Here is a 20069-nt window from a genome sequence, read left to right on the forward strand (position 1 = left end):
CTCCACTACTTTCTGGACTATAAGCCCTTACTTTTTCCACGTGCTATGATCCCTGCAGCTTATACAATGACGTGGTTAATATATGGATTTTAAAGATTAACAGGCTTCATGCCGTGGACACATCTCCGGGGCTTTATTCACTTTTCACAGAGCTCCATCTCCTCCCTGGTTCCTCCTCCCCTGGTTCCTCCTCCCTGGTTCTTCCTCCCCTGGTTCCTCCTCCCCTGGTTCTTCCTCCCCTGGTTCCTCCTCCCTGGTTCCTCCTCCCCTGGTTCCTCCTCCCTGGTTCTTCCTCCCCTGGTTCCTCCTCCCCTGGTTCTTCCTCCCCTGGTTCCTCCTCCCCTGGTTCCTCCTCCCCTGGTTCCTCCTCCCTGGTTCCTCCTCCCCTGGTTCTTCCTCCCTGGTTCTTCCTCCCCTGGTTCCTCCTCCCCGGTTCCTCCTCCCTGGTTCTTCCTCCCCTGGTTCTTCCTCCCTGGTTCTTCCTCCCCTGGTTCCTCCTCCCTGGTTCCTCCTCCCTGGTTCTTCCTCCCCTGGTTCTTCCTCCCCTGGTTCCTCCTCCCTGGTTCCTCCTCCCTGGTTCCTCCTCCCCTGGTTCTTCCTCCCCTTGTTCCTCCTCCCTGGTTCCTCCTCCCTGGTTCTTCCTCCCCTGGTTCTTCCTCCCTGGTTCCTCCTCCCTGGTTCTTCCTCCCATGGTTCTTCCTCCCCTGGTTCCTCCTCCCCTGGTTCCTCCTCCCCTGGTTCTTCCTCCCCTGGTTCCTCCTCCCTGGTGCTTCCTCCCCTGGTTCCTCCTCCCCTGGTTCCTCCTCCCTGGTTCCTCCTCCCTGGTTCCTCCTCCCTGGTTCTTCCTCCCCTGGTTCCTCCTCCCCTGGTTCCTCCTCCCTGGTTCCTCCATGTGAAGGTAAGAGGAGGTTCATTCATCACTTTGAGGGAAAATAGTTTTTTAAGTGAGTAAATCAAGTGTTTTGTTGGAGGAGTGATGGCGTCCCTCCCGGAGGAGGGCTCGCCTCCTCCTTCCATCAAACAAGGGGTTTGGGTGGTGGTTGACCCCCGGACCTCTGTGGAGGACGTTCTCCTCCCCATTGGAGACGTAGTGGGACATATTAATATACTTCATGGCTCCAGGATGAACGAGGCCATGGTGGCTTTTCTCCGTGAGGAGAAGGTGGTTTATTCACTGGTTGAGCAGGGAATCGTTTTAGAGGATCAGTATGTACCATAACCCCATGCTCCAGGCCAGGCTACTCCACTCCCTGACCATACAGAGGGCCTTAACATCAGCTGGTCTGCCCAAGCTGGGTGACCTGAGGAAGACTGCAGCCAGGTTGAGTCAAGAGACCAGGTTGAAATCACAAAGGCTGGTGGAAAAACTGCTGGAGGAGGTGATGAGAGCTTTGCCTGGCTCCTTCTGGGAGTCTCTGGGGAAGGAAGCATCAACTCACCAAACAGCTGTGGATTTTACTTTCCCACAGCTGTCCATCAGTGCTGCAGTCAGTCAGCAGGAGGTGGACAATGGACTTCTGCTCTCCTTCACTACACCAAAACTCCCTGACTTTTCTGAACTGAAGAAGAAGGACCTCTACACCATCACAGTGAAGGTCAGGAACTGTATGTCGCTGACTGGTGTCCAGGAGTCCAGGTGGTCTGGGACGTTGGCACCAGGGTCCTCACCTGGAGGTCCCTGTACAAAGCCCCCATTGAGAAACGCACTGTGGATCTCCAGTGGAGGGTGGTACATGGGGCCGTGGATCTCCAGTGGAGGGTGGTACATGGGACTGTGGATCTCCAGTGGAGGGTGGTACATGGGGCCAAGGATCTCCAGTGGAGGGTGGTACATGGGACTGTGGATCTCCAGTGGAGGGTGGTACATGGGGCCGTGGATCTCCAGTGGAGGGTGGTACATGGGGCCGTGGATCTCCAGTGGAGGGTGGTACATGGGGCCCTAGATCTCCAGTGGAGGGTGGTACATGGGGCCGTGGATCTCCAGTGGAGGGTGGTACATGGGACCGTGGATCTCCAGTGGAGGGTGGTACATGGGACCGTGGATCTCCAGTGGAGGGTGGTACATGGGGGGATCTCCAGTGGAGGGTGGTACATGGGGCCGTGGATCTCCAGTGGAGGGTGGTACATGGGACTGTGGATCTCCAGTGGAGGGTGGTACATGGGGCTGTGGATCTCCAGTGGAGGGTGGTACATGGGGCCGTGGATCTCCAGTGGAGGGTGGTACATGGGACCGTGGATCTCCAGTGGAGGGTGGTACATGGGGCCGTGGATCTCCAGTGGAGGGTGGTACATGGGACCGTGGATCTCCAGTGGAGGGTGGTACATGGGGCCGTGGCCACAAACAGACATGAGGCACGACTCAATCCCCAAACTGACAGTCGATGTGTTTTCTGCCAAGCCGAGGAAACCCTGGATCACCTCTGGCTGCACTGTCAGAGACTGAGCTTCCTCTTTGCTCTGCTGCAGCAGTGGTGGACCCCGTTAGACCATGGTTTCCACAGTACCCTCTTCATATTTGGACCAAAGTACTCTGCAGCCCAATGCAGTAACATCTGTCTGGTTAACTTCCTCATAGGACAAGCACAAATGGGAATCTGGTTATCACGGCGCAACAGAAGCCAGGGTGCAGGGTCTGATGATGCTCTGCAGGTTTTCAGAGGCTTGGTGGCTGCAGGACTCAGGGTGGAGTTCACCTTCTACAAAACACTGTCCAATCTGAGAGAGTCTGTTTCTGTTTGGACTGTCGGTTCTGTGTGCCATAGAGCAGGAAGGACTACTGCTGCACTTCTAGTGTGTGTGTGTGTGTGTGTGTGTGTGTGTGTGTGTGTGTGTGTGTGTGTGTGTGTGTGTGTGTGTGTGTGTGCGTGCGTGCGTGCGTGCGTGCGTGCGTGCGTGCGTGTGTTAATCTTGTATACGCTTGTGCACTGAGATGAGATGAAAGGAGATTGAAGGAGATCAGTGTCTGTTGCCATGGAGATGCTGAGCACAAAGGAGAGGCAGACACACTATTTCATCTTTCATTTTCTTGCTTATAGCACTGAAGGTGTTTTAAAAATCTAACATGAGAACTGAGCAGTGTTGTCACAGTTACCTTGAAAAACTAGTCTGATTACTGATTACTAGTTACTCATTTAAAAATGTACTTAGTTATTTTACTGGTTACTTGTTTGTAAAAGTAACTAAGTTATATTACAAGCAGCTGTTTAGTTACTTTCATCAGCTGCTGAAAACATGTCCCCTGATCTCAACATAAAAAGCTTGTAGCTCACAGGTGTGTTTAGTTACATAATCAGAGAGCAGCAGAGTCCATCAATGTCTCATTACCTCCTGCTGAGTCAATTCAGCAGATGAGAGAGGCTCCTCATGGAGATCAAAGGAGAGCAGGGTCTGTTGCCATGGAGATTTCTTTTATTAATTCTTAATGCCAGGAAGTTTCCAATTTAAATGACTTTAGTTTTGTGTCTTTTATGTTTGTGATCTGCGTTTGTCCTCCAAAATTAAACAACTGAATCAACATCCTCCAAGCTGAAAAGTATAACTTCAACATAGGAAATGAACTGTTTCCAGGTAAATAAAGTATTTTTATGGAAAACTAAGGTGAAGCTGAATGACTTTATTTACTAAGTTACTCAAAGTCAGGCTTTCTCCTGTCCTCAAGGCTAATTTGCATATTGCAGGACTGACTGAAACTCATTTAAAGGTTCATGTACACACCAGGATGTTTAAACACATGCTCTGCTGTTAGATTTGGGATTTGAACCCACGCCTCCAGAAGAGACTGTGACCTTGGACCGCTCAGCCATTCTGACCTACAAACACCCAGGTCCCATGAAGCCGAGAAAGTTCTTCTCTGGTTCATCTCATCTCACACCTTCACCCAGTCTCTCAGGAGACACGGGTTCAAATCCCAGTTGAAGCCATTGAATGGAATGTCTTGCTCAAACCAACAAGTCATGATTCACGACCATCATTTATGGTCCTGGTATGTTGGACACTTGTCACACCCTGTGAATTTCACCCCACTAAAACCTCCAGGCTCAAACTGGTCCAGTCCTACAACCAGGCTAATCAAGGTGATTGATGTGAAACACTGTGGACTCCACACATCTCCGTATCAACATGAGGATCAAACATCTGGACGGAAGACGCATGGCAAAAGACGAGACACTGCTCTCAGAGTGAGCTCATTCCTCACCTCTCAAGGAGAAGACACATTGATTTGAGGACATCTTGGCAGGAGAAGACCTGTGACATGAGAGCCAATTGAAACTGATCAGGAAAAATGATCTCCTTTCAGAAGTCTGATATGAATGATGGCATTCAAATCTGAGTTTCAGACTGCAGTCAGTGTTTGTAAAGGATGACGATTAGGAAGGAGCAATTAATGTGCTGAATGTCTCCTTGAAAGTTGTACCAATGGGACTAAACCTATATTTACCAGAGATGAACTGTGTTTTGGAGTTTAAAAAAAGTTTCTTTGTGTTTCTGCCCAGTTTTGAACAGGGGACCTTTTGCGTGTGAAGCAAACGTGATAACCACTACACTACACAAACTATGCATGAGACCCATAGGGTGGTAGAATTCTGAGATTAAAGGGCTCATATTCTACAAAATTCACTTCTCATGGTTTTGCAGCAGTAATATGAATCCTAAACCTGGAATTAGAGAGGAGTGAGTTCACTACTATCAAAACATTGAACAGATTCAATGTTTTATATATCAAAAACTATATACTATATACAGTATATAAAGCTTCATTTGTAATATTTATAATATATGTATTTTATGATCAGCCATATACAATAAAATGTATTTATACAGGCTGTTTTCTTAATTTTTTATCTGGATCAGTTGGTAGAGCATGAGACTCTTAAGCTCAGGGTTGTGGGTTCAAGTCCCACATTGGGCAGAGCTCTCTATTGAGACAGTGGTGTCCTTGAGGACAGAATGGTGGACTTGAGATGTGAACCTCACAGTTGAGAAGTCACCAGTGTGGATCTAGAGTAGCCTTGAGGGCCGTGGTCCTGCATGGTTTCAATGTCTCCTCACATCAACACAGCTGACAACAATGATTGGCTCGTCACCATGACAACTCAGCTGTGTTTGAACATCCAGGACTGTGGCCCTTGAGGACCAGGGTTCCCCACACCTGATCTAGAGGATCTTTGACCCCATCAGCTCCCTGGAAGCTTCACTGTGTCACCTCACCTCCTCATCAATGTGATGTGCAAATGTGATGTGCGTGAAAATGTCTCCATCCGTTAACATTGTAAAAAAGTTGCACAAATGTTGAAATATTTAAAAAAGTTGAAGAGATTTGAAAAAGTTGAAACATAGCCATTGCTCATGAGACACTCTCCTTTTATCTCCTTTGATCTCCATGAGAAGCCTCTCTCATCTGAATTGAATCCACAGGAGGTAATGAGACATATGATGGACTCTGCTGCTCTCTGATTATGTAACTAAACACACCTGTGAGCTACAAGCTTTAAATACTGGAGTTTCAATCACAGCAGGAGGTTATAACTCAAGGGTTTTGGTCCACAAGTATCTGCAGATGAACTTCATCCACAACTGAAGGTTAGAGTGTGCTGGAGTCAGTCCTGCAATATGCAAATGAGCCCTGAGCACCAGACAGGAGAAAGCCGTGTGCAGGGCCTTTCGGCGCTCTTCGCCGCCCGGCGCCGCACGCAGCGCCACGCGCAGTATCTGCACGTAGGACAGCAGGATGAGTGGGATGTCCACTCCCACGAAGCAGGCGATGACGGCCACGCCGGCCGCCGCACTGCGCCGCGTGTCGCCGCAGGCCAGGCTGACCAGCGCCATGTGGTCGCAGTAGATATGGCGGATGACGCGCGACTCACAGAAGCGCAGCGTGGCGGCCAGCGCCACCAGCGCCGCCATGACGCCGCCGCTGCGCGCCAGCGTGAAGAGCAGCAGCGCCGGCCACGCCCGCCGGCCCGTCAGCCGCTCGTAGCGCAGCGGCTGGCACACCGCGGCGTAGCGGTCCAGCGCCATGGCGAGCAGCAGCGTGGACTCCACCTACGACAGGAAGTGGGTGCAGAACATCTGGGCGAGGCAGCCGGCTAGCGAGATGCGGTCGCGGTCCACCAGCAGCGCCAGCAGCACGTTGGGCACGATGGCCGACGCCACCAGCACGTCCACGGCGCACAGCGCGCTCAGCAGAAGGTAGGGCGGGCGCCGCAGGCTCGGCACGCCGCGCACCACCAGCAGCAGCGCGCCGTTCCCCGCCAGCACCGCCGCGTACACGCCGCACAGCGGCACCGCTAGCAGGCGGCGCCAGAGGTGCAGCGCCGGGAAGCCGCGGAACACGAAGCTGACGTGGGAGGAGTTCGTCATCCACCTGAGGGGGGCGCACACACACACACACACACACACACACACACACACACACACACACACACACACACACACGCACACACGCACACACGCACACACATACACACACACACACACACACACACACACACACACACGCACACGCACACGCACACGCACACACGTACGCACACACGTACGCACACACACGTACGCACACACACACACACGCATTCATACACAGTTATACTGAACTCTGCAGTAACAGAACCTCCTTCAGTAACAGAACCTCCTTCAGTAACAGAACCCTCTGCAGTAACAGAACCTCCTTCAGTAACAGAACCCTCTGCAGTAACAGAACCTCCTTCAGTAACAGAACCTCCTTCAGTAACAGAACCCTCTGCAGTAACAGAACCTCCTTCAGTAACAGAACCTCCTTCAGTAACAGAACCCTCTGCAGTAACAGAACCTCCTTCAGTAACAGAACCTCCTTCAGTAACAGAACCCTCTGCAGTAACAGAACCTCCTTCAGTAACAGAACCTCCTTCAGTAACAGAACCCTCTGCAGTAACAGAACCTCCTTCAGTAACAGAACCTCCTTCAGTAACAGAACCCTCTGCAGTAACAGAACCTCCTTCAGTAACAGAACCTCCTTCAGTAACAGAACCCTCTGCAGTAACAGAACCTCCTTCAGTAACAGAACCCTCTGCAGAAACATAACTTCCTTCAGTAACAGAACCTCCTTCAGTAACAGAACCTCCTGCCGTAACAGAACCTCCTTCAGTAACAGAACCTCCTTCAGTAACAGAACCCTCTGCAGAAACAGAACCTCCTTCAGTAACAGAACCTCCTTCAGTAACAGAACCCTCTGCAGAAACAGAACCTCCTTCAGTAACAGAACCTCCTTCAGAAACAGAACCTCCTTCAGTAACAGAACCTCCTGCAGTAACAGAACCCTCTGCCGTAACATAACCTCCTTCAGTAACAGAACCTCCTTCAGTAACATAACCTCCTTCAGTAACAGAACCTCCTTCAGTAACAGAACCTCCTGCAGTAACAGAACCCTCTGCCGTAACATAACCTCCTTCAGTAACAGAACCTCCTTCAGTAACATAACCTCCTTCAGTAACAGAACCTCCTTCAGTAACAGAACCTCCTGCAGTAACATAACCTCCTTCAGTAACAGAACCTCCTGCAGTAACAGAACCTCCTTCAGTAACAGAACCTCCTGCAGTAACAGAACCTCCTTCAGTAACAGAACCTCCTGCAGTAACAGAACCTCCTTCAGTAACATAACCTCCTTCAGTAACAGAACCTCCTTCAGTAACAGAACCCTCTGCAGAAACAGAACCTCCTTCAGTAACAGAACCTCCTTCAGTAACAGAACCTCCTTCAGTAACATAACCTCCTTCAGTAACAGAACCTCCTTCAGTAACAGAACCCTCTGCAGAAACAGAACCTCCTTCAGTAACAGAACCTCCTTCAGTAACATAACCTCCTTCAGTAACAGAACCCTCTGCAGAAACAGAACCTCCTTCAGTAACAGAACCTCCTTCAGTAACAGAACCCTCTGCAGAAACAGAACCTCCTTCAGTAACAGAACCTCCTGCAGTAACAGAACCTCCTTCAGTAACAGAACCCTCTGCAGAAACAGAACCTCCTGCAGTAACAGAACCTCCTTCAGTAACAGAACCTCCTGCAGTAACAGAACACTAACAGAGAAGAAGATGTAAGGACTCACCCTCCCAGCAGCAGCGTCCATACATCCAGCTGATGGTGGCTCCGTCAGGAATATGCTCCGTCAGGTAGAGGCTCCGTCAGGTAGTGGCTCCGTCAGGTAGTGGCTCCGTCAGGAAGCAGCAGCTCCGTCAGGAAGAGGCTCCGTCAGGAAGAGGCTCCGTCAGGAAGCAGCAGCTCCATCAGGAAGAGGCTCCGTCAGGAAGTGGCTCCGTCAGGTAGAGGCTGCGTCAGGAAGAGGCTCCGTCAGGTAGAGGCTCAGTCAGGTAGTGGCTCCGTCAGGAAGCAGTGGTACCGTCAGGAGGAGGCTCCGTCAGGAAGCAGCTCCGTCAGGTAGTGGCTCCGTCAGGTAGTGGCTCCGTCAGGTAGCGGCTCCGTCTGGAAGAGACTCCATCAGGTAGTGGCTCCGTCAGGTAGTGGCTCCATCAGGAAGCAGTGGCTCCGTCAGGAGGAGGCTCCGTCAGGAAGCAGCTCCGTCAGGTAGTGACTCCGTCAGGTAGCGGCTCCGTCAGGAAGAGACTCCATCAGGTAGTGGCTCCGTCAGGAAGAGACTCTGTCAGGAAGAGGCTCCGTCAGGAGGCGGAGGCTCTGCTCCACCTCCTCTTATAGCTGAAGTCCAAGTGTCCCGCGAGGTGGTGGACCAGGACCCCCGGGGACCTTGGACCACTTGGAGCCAATTTGAGGGTTCCGGTCTCATGAGAGCCTGGAGAGCCCGGGTCTCCTGACGGTCCTCGTTACAGGAACCTGGTCCTGACTCGACACCAGGGGGAGTTGCAGACTCACCAGGACCCACCAGGACCAGGACCAGGACCAGGACCAGGACCTCACATTAGAAATGTGTTTGATTGAAGGTTCTGGTGGAACCTCTCCCGTGATAGTCCAATGAAAATCAATCTCGACTTGGGGGGGTCTGGGAGTCCCCTTACGGGGGGCGGGTCTGAGGGGAAGTCCTGAGCGGAGAGCCAGGAACGGGACACTGGGACCCCCCGTCCCTGATCAGCCGCCCGTTTGTACGCCGATGTGAAGGAGCCGAACCGGCTGGAGGGACCCTGACCACGGTCTCCAGGGTCCAGGAATCAAGACAGGCGGGGGGGGGGGGGGGGGGGGGGGGCAGGATGGGAACAGGCAGGGGGGGGCGGGGAACAGGCAGGGGGGGGGTCTTGATCAGGGACCGCTGGAGTTTTGAGGACTCTTTAACCAGACAAGTAAATAAAGTTGAACGTTCCTCCCCGGAAACGGGACCGGTCTGGTCAGGTCGCGGTGACGGTCAGTCGCCGTGGAAACGGGACCGCTCTGGTCAGGTCGGCGTGACGGTCAGTCGCCGTGGAAACGGGACCGGTCTGGTCAGGTCGGCGTGACGGTCAGGCGCCGTGGAAACGGGACCGGTCTGGTCAGGTCGGCGTGACGGTCAGTCGCCGTGGAAACGGGACCGGTCTGCTATGGTCGGCGTGACGGTCAGTCGCCGTGGAAACGGGACCGGTCTGGTCAGGTCGCGGTGACGGTCAGTCGCCGTGGAAACGGGACCGGTCTGGTCAGGTCGGCGTGACGGTCAGTCGCCGTGGAAACGGGACCGGTCTGGTCAGGTCGCTGTGACGGTCAGTCGCCGTGGAAACGGGACCGGTCTGGTCAGGTCGGCGTGACGGTCAGGCGCCGTGGAAACGGGACCGGTCTGGTCAGGTCGGCGTGACGGTCAGTCGCCGTGGAAACGGGACCGGTCTGGTCAGGTCGCGGTGACGGTCAGGCGCCGTGGAAACGGGACCGGTCTGGTCAGGTCGGCGTGACGGTCAGGCGCCGTGGAAACGGGACCGGTCTGGTCAGGTCGGCGTGACGGTCAGTCGCCGTGGAAACGGGACCGGTCTGGTCAGGTCGCGGTGACGGTCAGTCGCCGTGGAAACGGGACCGGTCTGGTCAGGTCGCGGTGACGGTCAGGCACCGTGGAAACGGGACCGGTCTGGTCAGGTCGGCGTGACGGTCAGTCGCCGTGGAAACGGGACCGGTCTGGTCAGGTCGCGGTGACGGTCAGTCGCCGTGGAAACGGGACCGGTCTGGTCAGGTCGGCGTGACGGTCAGTCGCCGTGGAAACGGGACCGGTCTGGTCAGGTCGGCGTGACGGTCAGTCGCCGTGGAAACGGGACCGGTCTGGTCAGGTCGCGGTGACGGTCAGGCACCGTGGAAACGGGACCGGTCTGGTCAGGTCGGCGTGACGGTCAGTCGCCGTGGAAACGGGACCGCTCTGGTCAGGTCGGCGTGACGGTCAGTCGCCGTGGAAACGGGACCGGTCTGGTCAGGTCGCGGTGACGGTCAGGCGCCGTGGAAACGGGACCGGTCTGGTCAGGTCGGCGTGACGGTCAGTCGCCGTGGAAACGGGACCGGTCTGGTCAGGTCGCGGTGACGGTCAGTCGCCGTGGAAACGGGACCGGTCTGGTCAGGTCGCGGTGACGGTCAGTCGCCGTGGAAACGGGACCGGTCTGGTCAGGTCGCGGTGACGGTCAGGCACCGTGGAAACGGGACCGGTCTGGTCAGGTCGGCGTGACGGTCAGGCGCCGTGGAAACGGGACCGGTCTGGTCAGGTCGGCGTGACGGTCAGTCGCCGTGGAAACGGGACCGGTCTGGTCAGGTCGCGGTGACGGTCAGGCGCCGTGGAAACGGGACCGGTCTGGTCAGGTCGGCGTGACGGTCAGGCGCCGTGGAAAAGGAGGCCAGGATCAGGACGAAGTCCAGCACGGGGATCAGCAGCAGGGCCAGCAGGCCCGCCAGGCTGTTGGCGGCGGTGTCGCCGCAGGCCACGCCCACCAGCGCCATGTGCTCGCAGAAGCAGTGCGCGATGGCGCCGGAGCAGAACGTCAGGCGCCCCGCCAGCACCACGAAGGCCGAGACCAGCGCCAGGTTCCTCAGCGCCAGGGGCGCCAGGAACCTCAGGGAGCGGGGCAGCGCCATCTGCCGGCGGTAGTGCAGCGGCGTGCAGATGGCGAAGTAGCGGTCCAGCGCCATCCAGACCAGCAGGGTGCACTGCAGCGAGCCCAAGAAGTGGACCAGGTGCATCTGCAGCGGGCAGCCCCCCAGCGAGACCCCCCGCCAGTCCAGCAGGAAGCTCAGCAGCATGTGGGGCACGAAGAGCAGCGGCACGCTGAGGTCCACGCCCGCCATGGCGGCCATGAGGACGTACATGGGCGCGTGGAGGCTGCGGCGCGACGCCACCACGTACAGCAGCAGGCCGTTGGCGGCCAGCGCCCCCAGCAGCAGGGCGGAGAAGGGCAGGAATAGGAGGGGCCTCAGCGCCCCCAGCTCCTAGAAGCCGTTCAGCTCGAAGTGCGTGTGTGACGTCACGTTGTGGGGCCGCGGCTCCGTCAGCAGCTCCATCCTCCACCCGCCCCCGGAGCCTGAGGACACACAAAACATCCCGTCGGCTGACTCCGCCCACCACCCAGGACTCCACCCAGGCTCTGTCGCCACGGCGACGCTTTCGAGTGAAAATACCCAACTTTGTTGCTGTTGTTTCTGGGTCCGTTACCATGACGACCGGACTGGGTCCATTACCATGACGACCGAACTCAGTCCGTTACCATGACGACCAAACTCAGTCCTTGAACTCCTGTGTGTGTGTGTGTGTGTGTGTGTGTGTGTGTGTGTGTGTGTGTGTGTGTGTGTGTGTGTGTGTGTGTGTGTGTGTGTGTGTGTCTGCTTGTTTTTCAGAAGAATAAAGTTTTCTAGTTTTATGGTGAAGTTTAAATAACGAGTCGTTATGCTGAGAGGATGGAGAGAGGATGGAGGGAGTCGTTCTCCTCTGTCCTGACGGAGGGAGGATGGAGGGAGTCGTTCTCCTCTGTCATGATGGAGGGAGAATGGAGAGAGTTGTTCTCCTCCGTCAGGACGAGAGTCGTTCTCCTCCGTCCTGACAGAGGGAGGATGGAGGGAGTCGTTCTCCTCTGTCATGATGGAGGGAGAATGGAGAAAGTTGTTCTCCTCCGTCAGGACGAGAGTCGTTCTCCTCTGTCATGATGGAGGGAGAATGGAGGGAGTCGTTCTCCTCCGTCAGGACGGAGGGAGGATGCAGGGATTCGTTCTCCTCCGTCAGGACGAGAGTCGTTCTCCTCCGTCCTGACAGAGGGAGGATGGAGGGAGTCGTTCTCCTCCGTCCTCATGGAGGGAGGATGGAGGGAGTCGCTCTCCTCCGTCAGGACGGAGGGAGGATGGAGGGAGTCGTTCTCCTCCGTCAGGATGGAGGAAGGATGGAGGGAGTCTTTCTCCTCCGTCAGGACAGAGGGAGGATGGAGGGAGTTGTTCTCCTCCGTCAGGACGAGAGTTGTTCTCCTCTGTCCTGACGGAGGGAGGATGGAGGGAGTCGTTCTCCTCCGACAGGATGGAGGAAGGATGGAGGGAGTCATTCTCCTCCGTCAGGATGGCAGGAGGATGGAGGGAGTTGTTCTCCTCCGTCAGGACGGAGGGAGGATCGAGGGAGTCAGGACGGAGGGAGGATGGAGGGAGTTGTTCTCCTCCGTCAGGACGGAGGGAGGATCGAGGGAGTCAGGACGGAGGAGAACGACTCTCGTTCTGACAGAGCAGAATGACTCCCTCCATCCTCCCTCCTGATGGAGTGAAGATGGAGGGAGTCGTTCTCCTCCGTCAGGATGGAGGGAGGATGGAGGGAGTCGTTCTCCTCCGTCAGGATGGAGGGAGGATGGAAGGAGTCGTTCTCCTCCGTCAGGATGGAGGGAGGATGCAGGGATTCGTTCTCCTCCGTCAGGACGAGAGTCGTTCTCCTCCGTCCTGATGGAGGGAGGATGGAGGGAGTCGTTCTCCTCCGTTCTCATGGAGGGAGGATGGAGGGAGTCGTTCTCCTCCGTCAGGATGGAGGGAGGATGGAGGGAGTCGTTGTCCTCCGTCAGGATGAGAGTTGTTCTCCTCTGTCCTGATGGAGGGATGATGGAGGGAGTCGTTCTCCTCCGTCAGGACGGAGGGAGGATGGAGGGAGTCGTTCTCCTCCGTCAGGATGGAGGAAGGATGGAGGGAGTCTTTCTCCTCCGTCAGGACAGAGGGAGGATGGAGGGAGTTGTTCTCCTCCGTCAGGACGAGAGTTGTTCTCCTCTGTCCTGACGGAGGGAGGATGGAGGGAGTCGTTCTCCTCCGACAGGATGGAGGAAGGATGGAGGGAGTCATTCTCCTCCGTCAGGATGGCAGGAGGATGGAGGGAGTTGTTCTCCTCCGTCAGGACGGAGGGAGGATCGAGGGAGTCAGGACGGAGGGAGGATCGAGGGAGTCAGGGCGGAGGAGAACGACTCTCGTTCTGACAGAGCAGAATGACTCCCTCCATCCTCCCTCCTGATGGAGTGAAGATGGAGGGAGTCGTTCTCCTCCGTCAGGATGGAGGGAGGATGGAGGGAGTCGTTCTCCTCCGTCAGGATGGAGGGAGGATGGAAGGAGTCGTTCTCCTCCGTCAGGATGGAGGGAGGATGCAGGGATTCGTTCTCCTCCGTCAGGATGAGAGTTGTTCTCCTCTGTCCTGATGGAGGGATGATGGAGGGAGTCGTTCTCCTCCGTCAGGATGGTGGAAGGATGGAGGGAGTCGTTCTCCTCCGTCAGGATTAAAGGAGGATGGAGGGAGTTGTTCTCCTCCGTCAGGACGAGAGTTGTTCTCCTCTGTCCTGACGGAGGGAGGATGGAGGGAGTCATTCTCCTCCGTCAGGATGGAGGGAGGATGGAGGGAGTCGTTCTCCTCCGTCAGGACGGAGGGAGGATGGAGGGAGTCGTTCTCCTCCGTCAGGACCTGAAGCGGTGGACGTGTCCACTGCCACACTGACCTGAGACCAGCAGTCGCTCTGTGAAGGACACCGTCAGGACACCGTCAGGACACTGTCAGGACACCGCCAGGGCCTGCCCTCTGCTGGAGGGAACCGAACACCACCTTCCTCTGAGAGAGACGTCGTCTGATCTGAGAGAGATGTCCTCCGAGCAGAGAGAGACGTCTCCTGCACCGTCTCCTCGTCCCCACTGAGCCGACTCGCCTCTTTATTCCCTCCATGTGACGTCCTCCGTGTCCCCGTGAGTCACCGGCCCCAGAGAGTGACGCCAACCTGGAGGACGTCCTTCCTCCAACCAAACCTGGAGGACGTCCTCCGTCCAACCAAACCTGGAGGACGTCCTCCGTCCAACCAAACCTGGAGGACGTCCTCCGTCCAACCAAACCTGGAGGACGTCCTTCCTCCACCCAAACCTGGAGGACGTCCTCCGTCCAACCAAACCTGGAGGACGTCCTTCCTCCAACCAAACCTGGAGGACGTCCTTCCTCCAACCAAACCTGGAGGACGTCCTCCGTCCAACCAAACCTGGAGGACGTCCTTCCTCCAACCAAACCTGGAGGACGTCCTTCCTCCAACCAAACCTGGAGGACGTCCTCCGTCCAACCAAACCTGGAGGACGTCCTTCCTCCAACCAAACCTGGAGGACGTCCTCCATCCAACCAAACCTGGAGGATGTCCTCCGTCCAACCAAACCTGGAGGACGTCCTCCGTCCAACCAAACCTGGAGGACGGTGAACCAGCAGACATTGGGGACACGTCTCCGTCTCATCATTAAGGACAATCACACTGAAGACTCCTGCACTGTAACCAGCAGCTGAGAAAAGAAAGAGTAGAATGATGGACTGTCAAAATAAAAGCACCAAGTTGGATTGTTATTACGGTGACTGTTAGCCGGGTTAGGCTGGTGACCAAACATCGAGCAGCAGTCTGAGAGCCTGAACTGGTTACTACTGACTAGTTAATGCTGACTAGCTAGTGCTGACTGGTTACTACTGACTGGTTAGTGCTGACTGGTCACTACTGACTGGTTACTGCTGACTGGCTAATGATGACTGGTAACTACTGAATGGTTGCTGCTGACTGGTTACTACTGACTGGTTACTGCTGATTGGTTAATGCTGACTGGTCACTGATGACTGATTAATGCTGACTGGTTACTGTTGACTTGTTACTGCTGACTGGTTCATGATGACTGATTAATGCTGACGGGTTACTACTGACTGGTTTCTGCTGACTGGTTACTGCTGACTGGTTAATGATTACTGTTTAATGATGACTGGTTACTACTGACTGGTTACTACAAACTGGTTACTGCTGACTGGTTACTACCTACTGGTTACTACTGACTGATTAATGCTGACGGGTTAGTACTGACTGGTTACTGTTGACTGGTTACTGCTGACTGGTTAATGATTACTGTTTAATGATGACTGGTTACTACTGACTGGTTACTACTGACTGGTTACTACGAACTGGTTACTGCTGACTGGTTACTACCTACTGGTTACTACTGACTGATTAATGCTGACGGGTTAGTACTGACTGGTTACTGGTTGTAAAAGCAGTTGGATTGTTATTATGGTGACTGTCAAAATAAAAGCACCAAGTTGGATTGTTATTTTGGTGACTGTCAAAATAAAACCACCGAGTTGGATTGTTATTTTGGTCACTGTCAAAATAAAGCCACCGAGTTGAATTGTTATTATGGTCACTGTCAAAATAAAAGTACCAAGTTGGATTGTTATTACGATGACTGTCAAAATAAAACCACCAAGTTGGATTGTTATTACGGTGGCTATCAAAATAAAACCAAGTTGGATTGTTATTACGGTGACTGTCAAAATAAAAGTACCAAGTTGGACTGCTATTACGGTGACTGTCAAAATAAAAGCACCAAGTTGGATTGTTATTACGGTGACTGTCAAAATAAAAGTACCAAGTTGGACTGCTATTACGGTGACTGTCAAAATAAAAGCACCAAGTTGGATTGTTACTACGGTGACTGTCAAAATAAAAGCACTAGGTTAGATTGTTATTTTGGTGACTGTCAAAATAAAAGCACCAGGTTGGCTTGTTATTGGAGGACGTCATGGTGTTTGCATGAAATCATGATCAATAAAACAAACTGAAGACGTTTAATTTCTTTATTTCTGAATCAGAACGAAACAGTTGAAGAAAACACACACACACACACACACACACACACACACACACACACACACACACACACACACACACACACACACACACACACACACACACACACACACACACACACACAGACCTTTCTTAGAATCTTTCTGCTGGAATAAAGGTAAAGTGAGATCGTTTCTATTCCATCAATCACTAATCTCAACCAGTCATCAATTACCAGTCAGTAGTAACTAGTCAGTAGTAACCCGTCAGTAGTAACCCGTCAGTAGTAACCCGTCAGAAGTAACCAGTCAGTAGTAACCAGTCAGTAGTAACCAGTCAGCAGTAACCAGTCAGTAGCAACCAGTCAGTAGTAACCAGTCAGTAGTAACCAGTCAGCACTAACTGGTCAGCAGTAACCAGTCAGCATTAACGAGTCAGTATTAACGAGTCAGTATTAACCAGTCAGCATTAACCAGTCAGTATTAACCAGTCAGCATTAACGAGTCAGTATTAACCAGTCAGCAGTAACCAGTCAGCATTAACCAGTCAGTATTAACCAGTCAGCATTAACGAGTCAGTATTAACCAGTCAGCAGTAACCAGTCAGCATTAACCAGTCAGCAGTTACCAGTCAGCAGCAACCAGTCAGTATTAACCAGTCAGCAGTAACCAGTCAGCACTAACTAGTCAGCATTAACCAGTCAGTAGTAACCAGTCAGTTTTAACCAGTCAGTAGTAACCAGTCAGCATTAACGAGTCAGTATTAACCAGTCAGCAGTAACCAGTCAGTAGTGATCAGTCAGTATTAACCAGTCAGCAGTAACCAGTCAGTAGTAACCAGTCAGTAGTAACCAGTCAGTAGTAACCAGTCAGTAGTGATCAGTCAGTATTAACCAGTCAGCAGTAACCAGTCAGTAGTGATCAGTCAGTATTAACCAGTCAGCAGTAACCAGTCAGTAGTAACCAGTCAGTTTTAACCAGTCAGTAGTAACCAGTCAGTAGTAACCAGTCAGCATTAACGAGTCAGTATTAACCAGTCAGCAGTAACCAGTCAGTAGTGATCAGTCAGTATTAACCAGTCAGCAGTAACCAGTCAGTAGTGACCATTCAGTAGTAACCAGTCAGTACTTAACCAGTCAGAATTAACCAGTCAGCATTAACCAGTCAGCAGTAACCAGTCAGCAGAAACCAGTTCAGGCTCTCAGACTGCTGGTCGGTGGTTGGTCACCAGCCTATCCCGGGTAGCAGGTTGGTCACCAGCCTAACCCGGGTAGCGGGTTGGTCACCAGCCTGGGTGCCGGCGCACGCCAGCTTCACCACCGAGTAGTTGTCGCAGTACACCTTGGGGATCACGTTGCCGCAGCGCCGCAGCGCCGCGCTGAGGGCGATCAGGACGGCGATGGTGGCGGCCGGGTACAGCCAGGAGAGGGCGACCAGGACCGCCATCCTGCAGGGCGCCATCAGGCGGCGGTACTGCAGGGGGCGGCAGATGGCGAGGTAGCGGTCGTACGACATCAGCGCCAGGCTGCAGAACTCCACGTTGGCGTAGGTGTAGATGACGAAGATCTGCAGGAAGCAGAGCGGCGCCGGCACGGCGTGGGACTCGGACAGGATGTGGACCAGGAGCAGCGGGAACAGGCCGCTGCTGCCGTACAGCTCGTTGACAAACAGGCTGACCAGGAACAGGTACATGGGCTGGTGCAGGGCCCTGTTCACGCAGATCACCAGGATCAGCAGCCCGTTGCAGCACAGGGTCACGACGTAGACGCTCATGATGACGGCGAAGACCAGGTACTTCAGCAGCCCCACGTCCAGGAAGGCCTCCAGGACGAAGACCGGCGCCTGGCTGGAGTTCCTCATGGTCTGTCCTCACATCGTCCCTCTGTGGGTGTGTGTGTGTGTGTGTGTGTGTGTGTGTGTGTGTGTGTGTGTGTGTGTGTGTGTGTGTGTGTGTGTGTGTGTGTGTGTGTGTGTGTGTGTGTGTGCGGCTCCGTGAAGCTTTCAAATGATTTGATGAAATGATGAAACTGGTAAGGACAGGTGGGGACATGACAACAGGTGAGGACAGTGACCCAAGAACAGGTGAGGACATAAGGACAACTTGTGACCTGGACAGATGGGGACATGCTCACCTGTTCAGTTCATGTGTTCAGTTCATGTGTTCATGTTCATGTTCAGTTCATGTGTTCAGTTCATGTCTTCATGTGTTCAGTTCATGTGGTCATGTTCAGTTCATTAGTTGATGTTCAGTTCATGTGTTCAGTTCATGTGTTCATGTTCATGTTCATGTGTTCAGTTCATGTGTTCATGTTCATGTGTTCATGTCCATGTTCAGTTCATGTGTTCATGTGTTCAGTTCATGTGTTCAGTTCATGTGTTCCTGTTCATGTTCAGTTCATGTGTTCATGTTCATGTTAATGTTCAGTTCATGTGTTCATGTGTTCAGTTCATGTGTTCATGTTCATGTTCAGTTCATGTGTTCATGTTCAGTTCATGTGTTGATGTTTAGTTCATGTGTCCATGTGTTCAGTTCATGTGTTCATGTTCATGTTCATGTGTTCAGTTCGTGTGTTCATGTTCATGTGTTCAGTTCATGTGTTCATGTTCAGTTCATGTGTTCATATGCTCAGTTCATGTGTTTATTTGTTCAGTTCATGTGTTCATGTGTTCAGTTCATGTGTTGATGTTCAGTTCTTGTGTTCATGTGTTCAGTTCATGTGTTCATGTGTTAAGTTCATGTGTTCATGTTCAGTTCATGTGTTCATGTTCATTGGTTCAGTTCATGTTCAGTTCATGTGTTCATGTTAATGTTCAGTTCATGTGTTCATGTTCATGTGTTCAGTTCATGTTCAGTTCATGTGTTCATGTGTTCAGTTCATGTGTCCATGTGTTCAGTTCATGTGTTGATGTTCAGTTCATCTGTTCATGTTCATGTTCAGTTCATGTTCAGTTCATGTGTTCATGTTCATGTTCATGTTCATGTTTTCATGTGTTCATGTGTTCATTTCGTTGGTCCCAAGGTTGTAGTTTGTGAACTTTAGAGTTTCTTGCAGAGTAAAAATTGCATTCAGCAAATAAAAGATGATATTTTCATTGATGTTGTTTATTTATTCACAGTTGATTGATTCATTTGAAAGCTTCATGTCTTTGATCTCATTTCCTCTTCATCGTTTAGAGACATTCAATGTAAATATGTTCAGATTCGACTGCAGCTGTTGCATTGGTTGTTTCCATAACAACGGCGGCATCACATCAACAAACGTGTTCAGGTCTTCAGTCAGTCCAGCTTTTGTTTTACCAGCTTCTTCATCTGGCTGGACTCAGATCAGTTATTGACTTCAAAGCAAACACCCGGATCAGCTGACATGAAAGGGCTCCTGTCTAAATGTGTTAGGGTCAGAGGTCACCGGGTGGGTTAGGGTCCGAGGTCACAGGGTGGGTTAGGGTCAGAGGTCACACGGTGGATTAGGGTCATAGGTCACAGCGTCCAGAGCCTCTACATTAATATAATATCGAGGCTTAACTCATATTAAAATAAATATATAATATTTTTAGAGCAGTTTTTGCAAGAGTGACATTTTTTGGCCGAAGAGATGAATCCGGGAGTTTTTTTTTAAATATGACGCTGCAAATTATTATGCATCAAATTCGATCATCATCACCATCATCATCATCATCATCATCATCATCATCATAAATAATGATCAAATATCCTTGAAATGTATATTTTTGAAAATATGTGTGTTTTTTACCATAAAACCGGCAGATTTATATAAACATTGCGGCATTTAAAGGGTTTAAAAAAACATTAAAAGAAATAAAAATCAATTCACGTTCTATATGCATAATTTCAGGCTGAAGTCGTTTTAAAAGACTGAATCATTTAAAGTGGAAAAAAAAATTAACATTTTTGCAGTAGTTTTTGCAAGAGTGACACTTTTTTGTCTGAAAAGACGAATCGGGGAGTTTTTTAAGGATCTTTTAAGGGTCAATAGACACTTTGGAATCGTTTCGGTCTGGTTTGTCTGGACGATGTGTCCTCTGGCAGCGGCGCGGCCCC

The 20069-nt window shown here is 52.3% G+C and overlaps 2 protein-coding genes and 1 pseudogene across 3 annotated transcripts; all 3 read right to left on the minus strand.

The window, feature by feature from the left end:
- Window positions 1-1576: 1576 nt before the first annotated feature.
- Window positions 1577-6360, minus strand: LOC308136749 (olfactory receptor 52K2-like; the record flags this gene model as incomplete). Its single annotated transcript, XM_080505223.1, is given in 3 exon segments — window positions 1577-1678; window positions 5632-6042; window positions 6046-6360. Coding segments are annotated over 3 exon segments (828 nt in total).
- Window positions 6361-10689: 4329 nt separating this feature from the next.
- Window positions 10690-11436, minus strand: LOC308136758 (olfactory receptor 52K1-like; annotated as a pseudogene). Its single transcript has one exon. The product of its transcript is annotated as an olfactory receptor 52K1-like (transcript).
- Window positions 11437-13833: 2397 nt separating this feature from the next.
- Window positions 13834-17869, minus strand: LOC308136768 (olfactory receptor 11A1-like; the record flags this gene model as incomplete). The annotated part of the gene is made up of 2 exons (XM_080505246.1): window positions 13834-13892; window positions 17296-17869. 2 exons carry the CDS (start codon window positions 17867-17869, stop codon window positions 13834-13836), a joined length of 633 nt encoding a protein of 210 aa, XP_080361372.1.
- Window positions 17870-20069: the final 2200 nt, after the last annotated feature.

This window comes from Blennius ocellaris (assembly GCF_963422515.1).
Source record: "Blennius ocellaris genome assembly, chromosome: 2".
Classification (NCBI taxonomy): Eukaryota; Metazoa; Chordata; class Actinopteri; order Blenniiformes; family Blenniidae; genus Blennius; species Blennius ocellaris.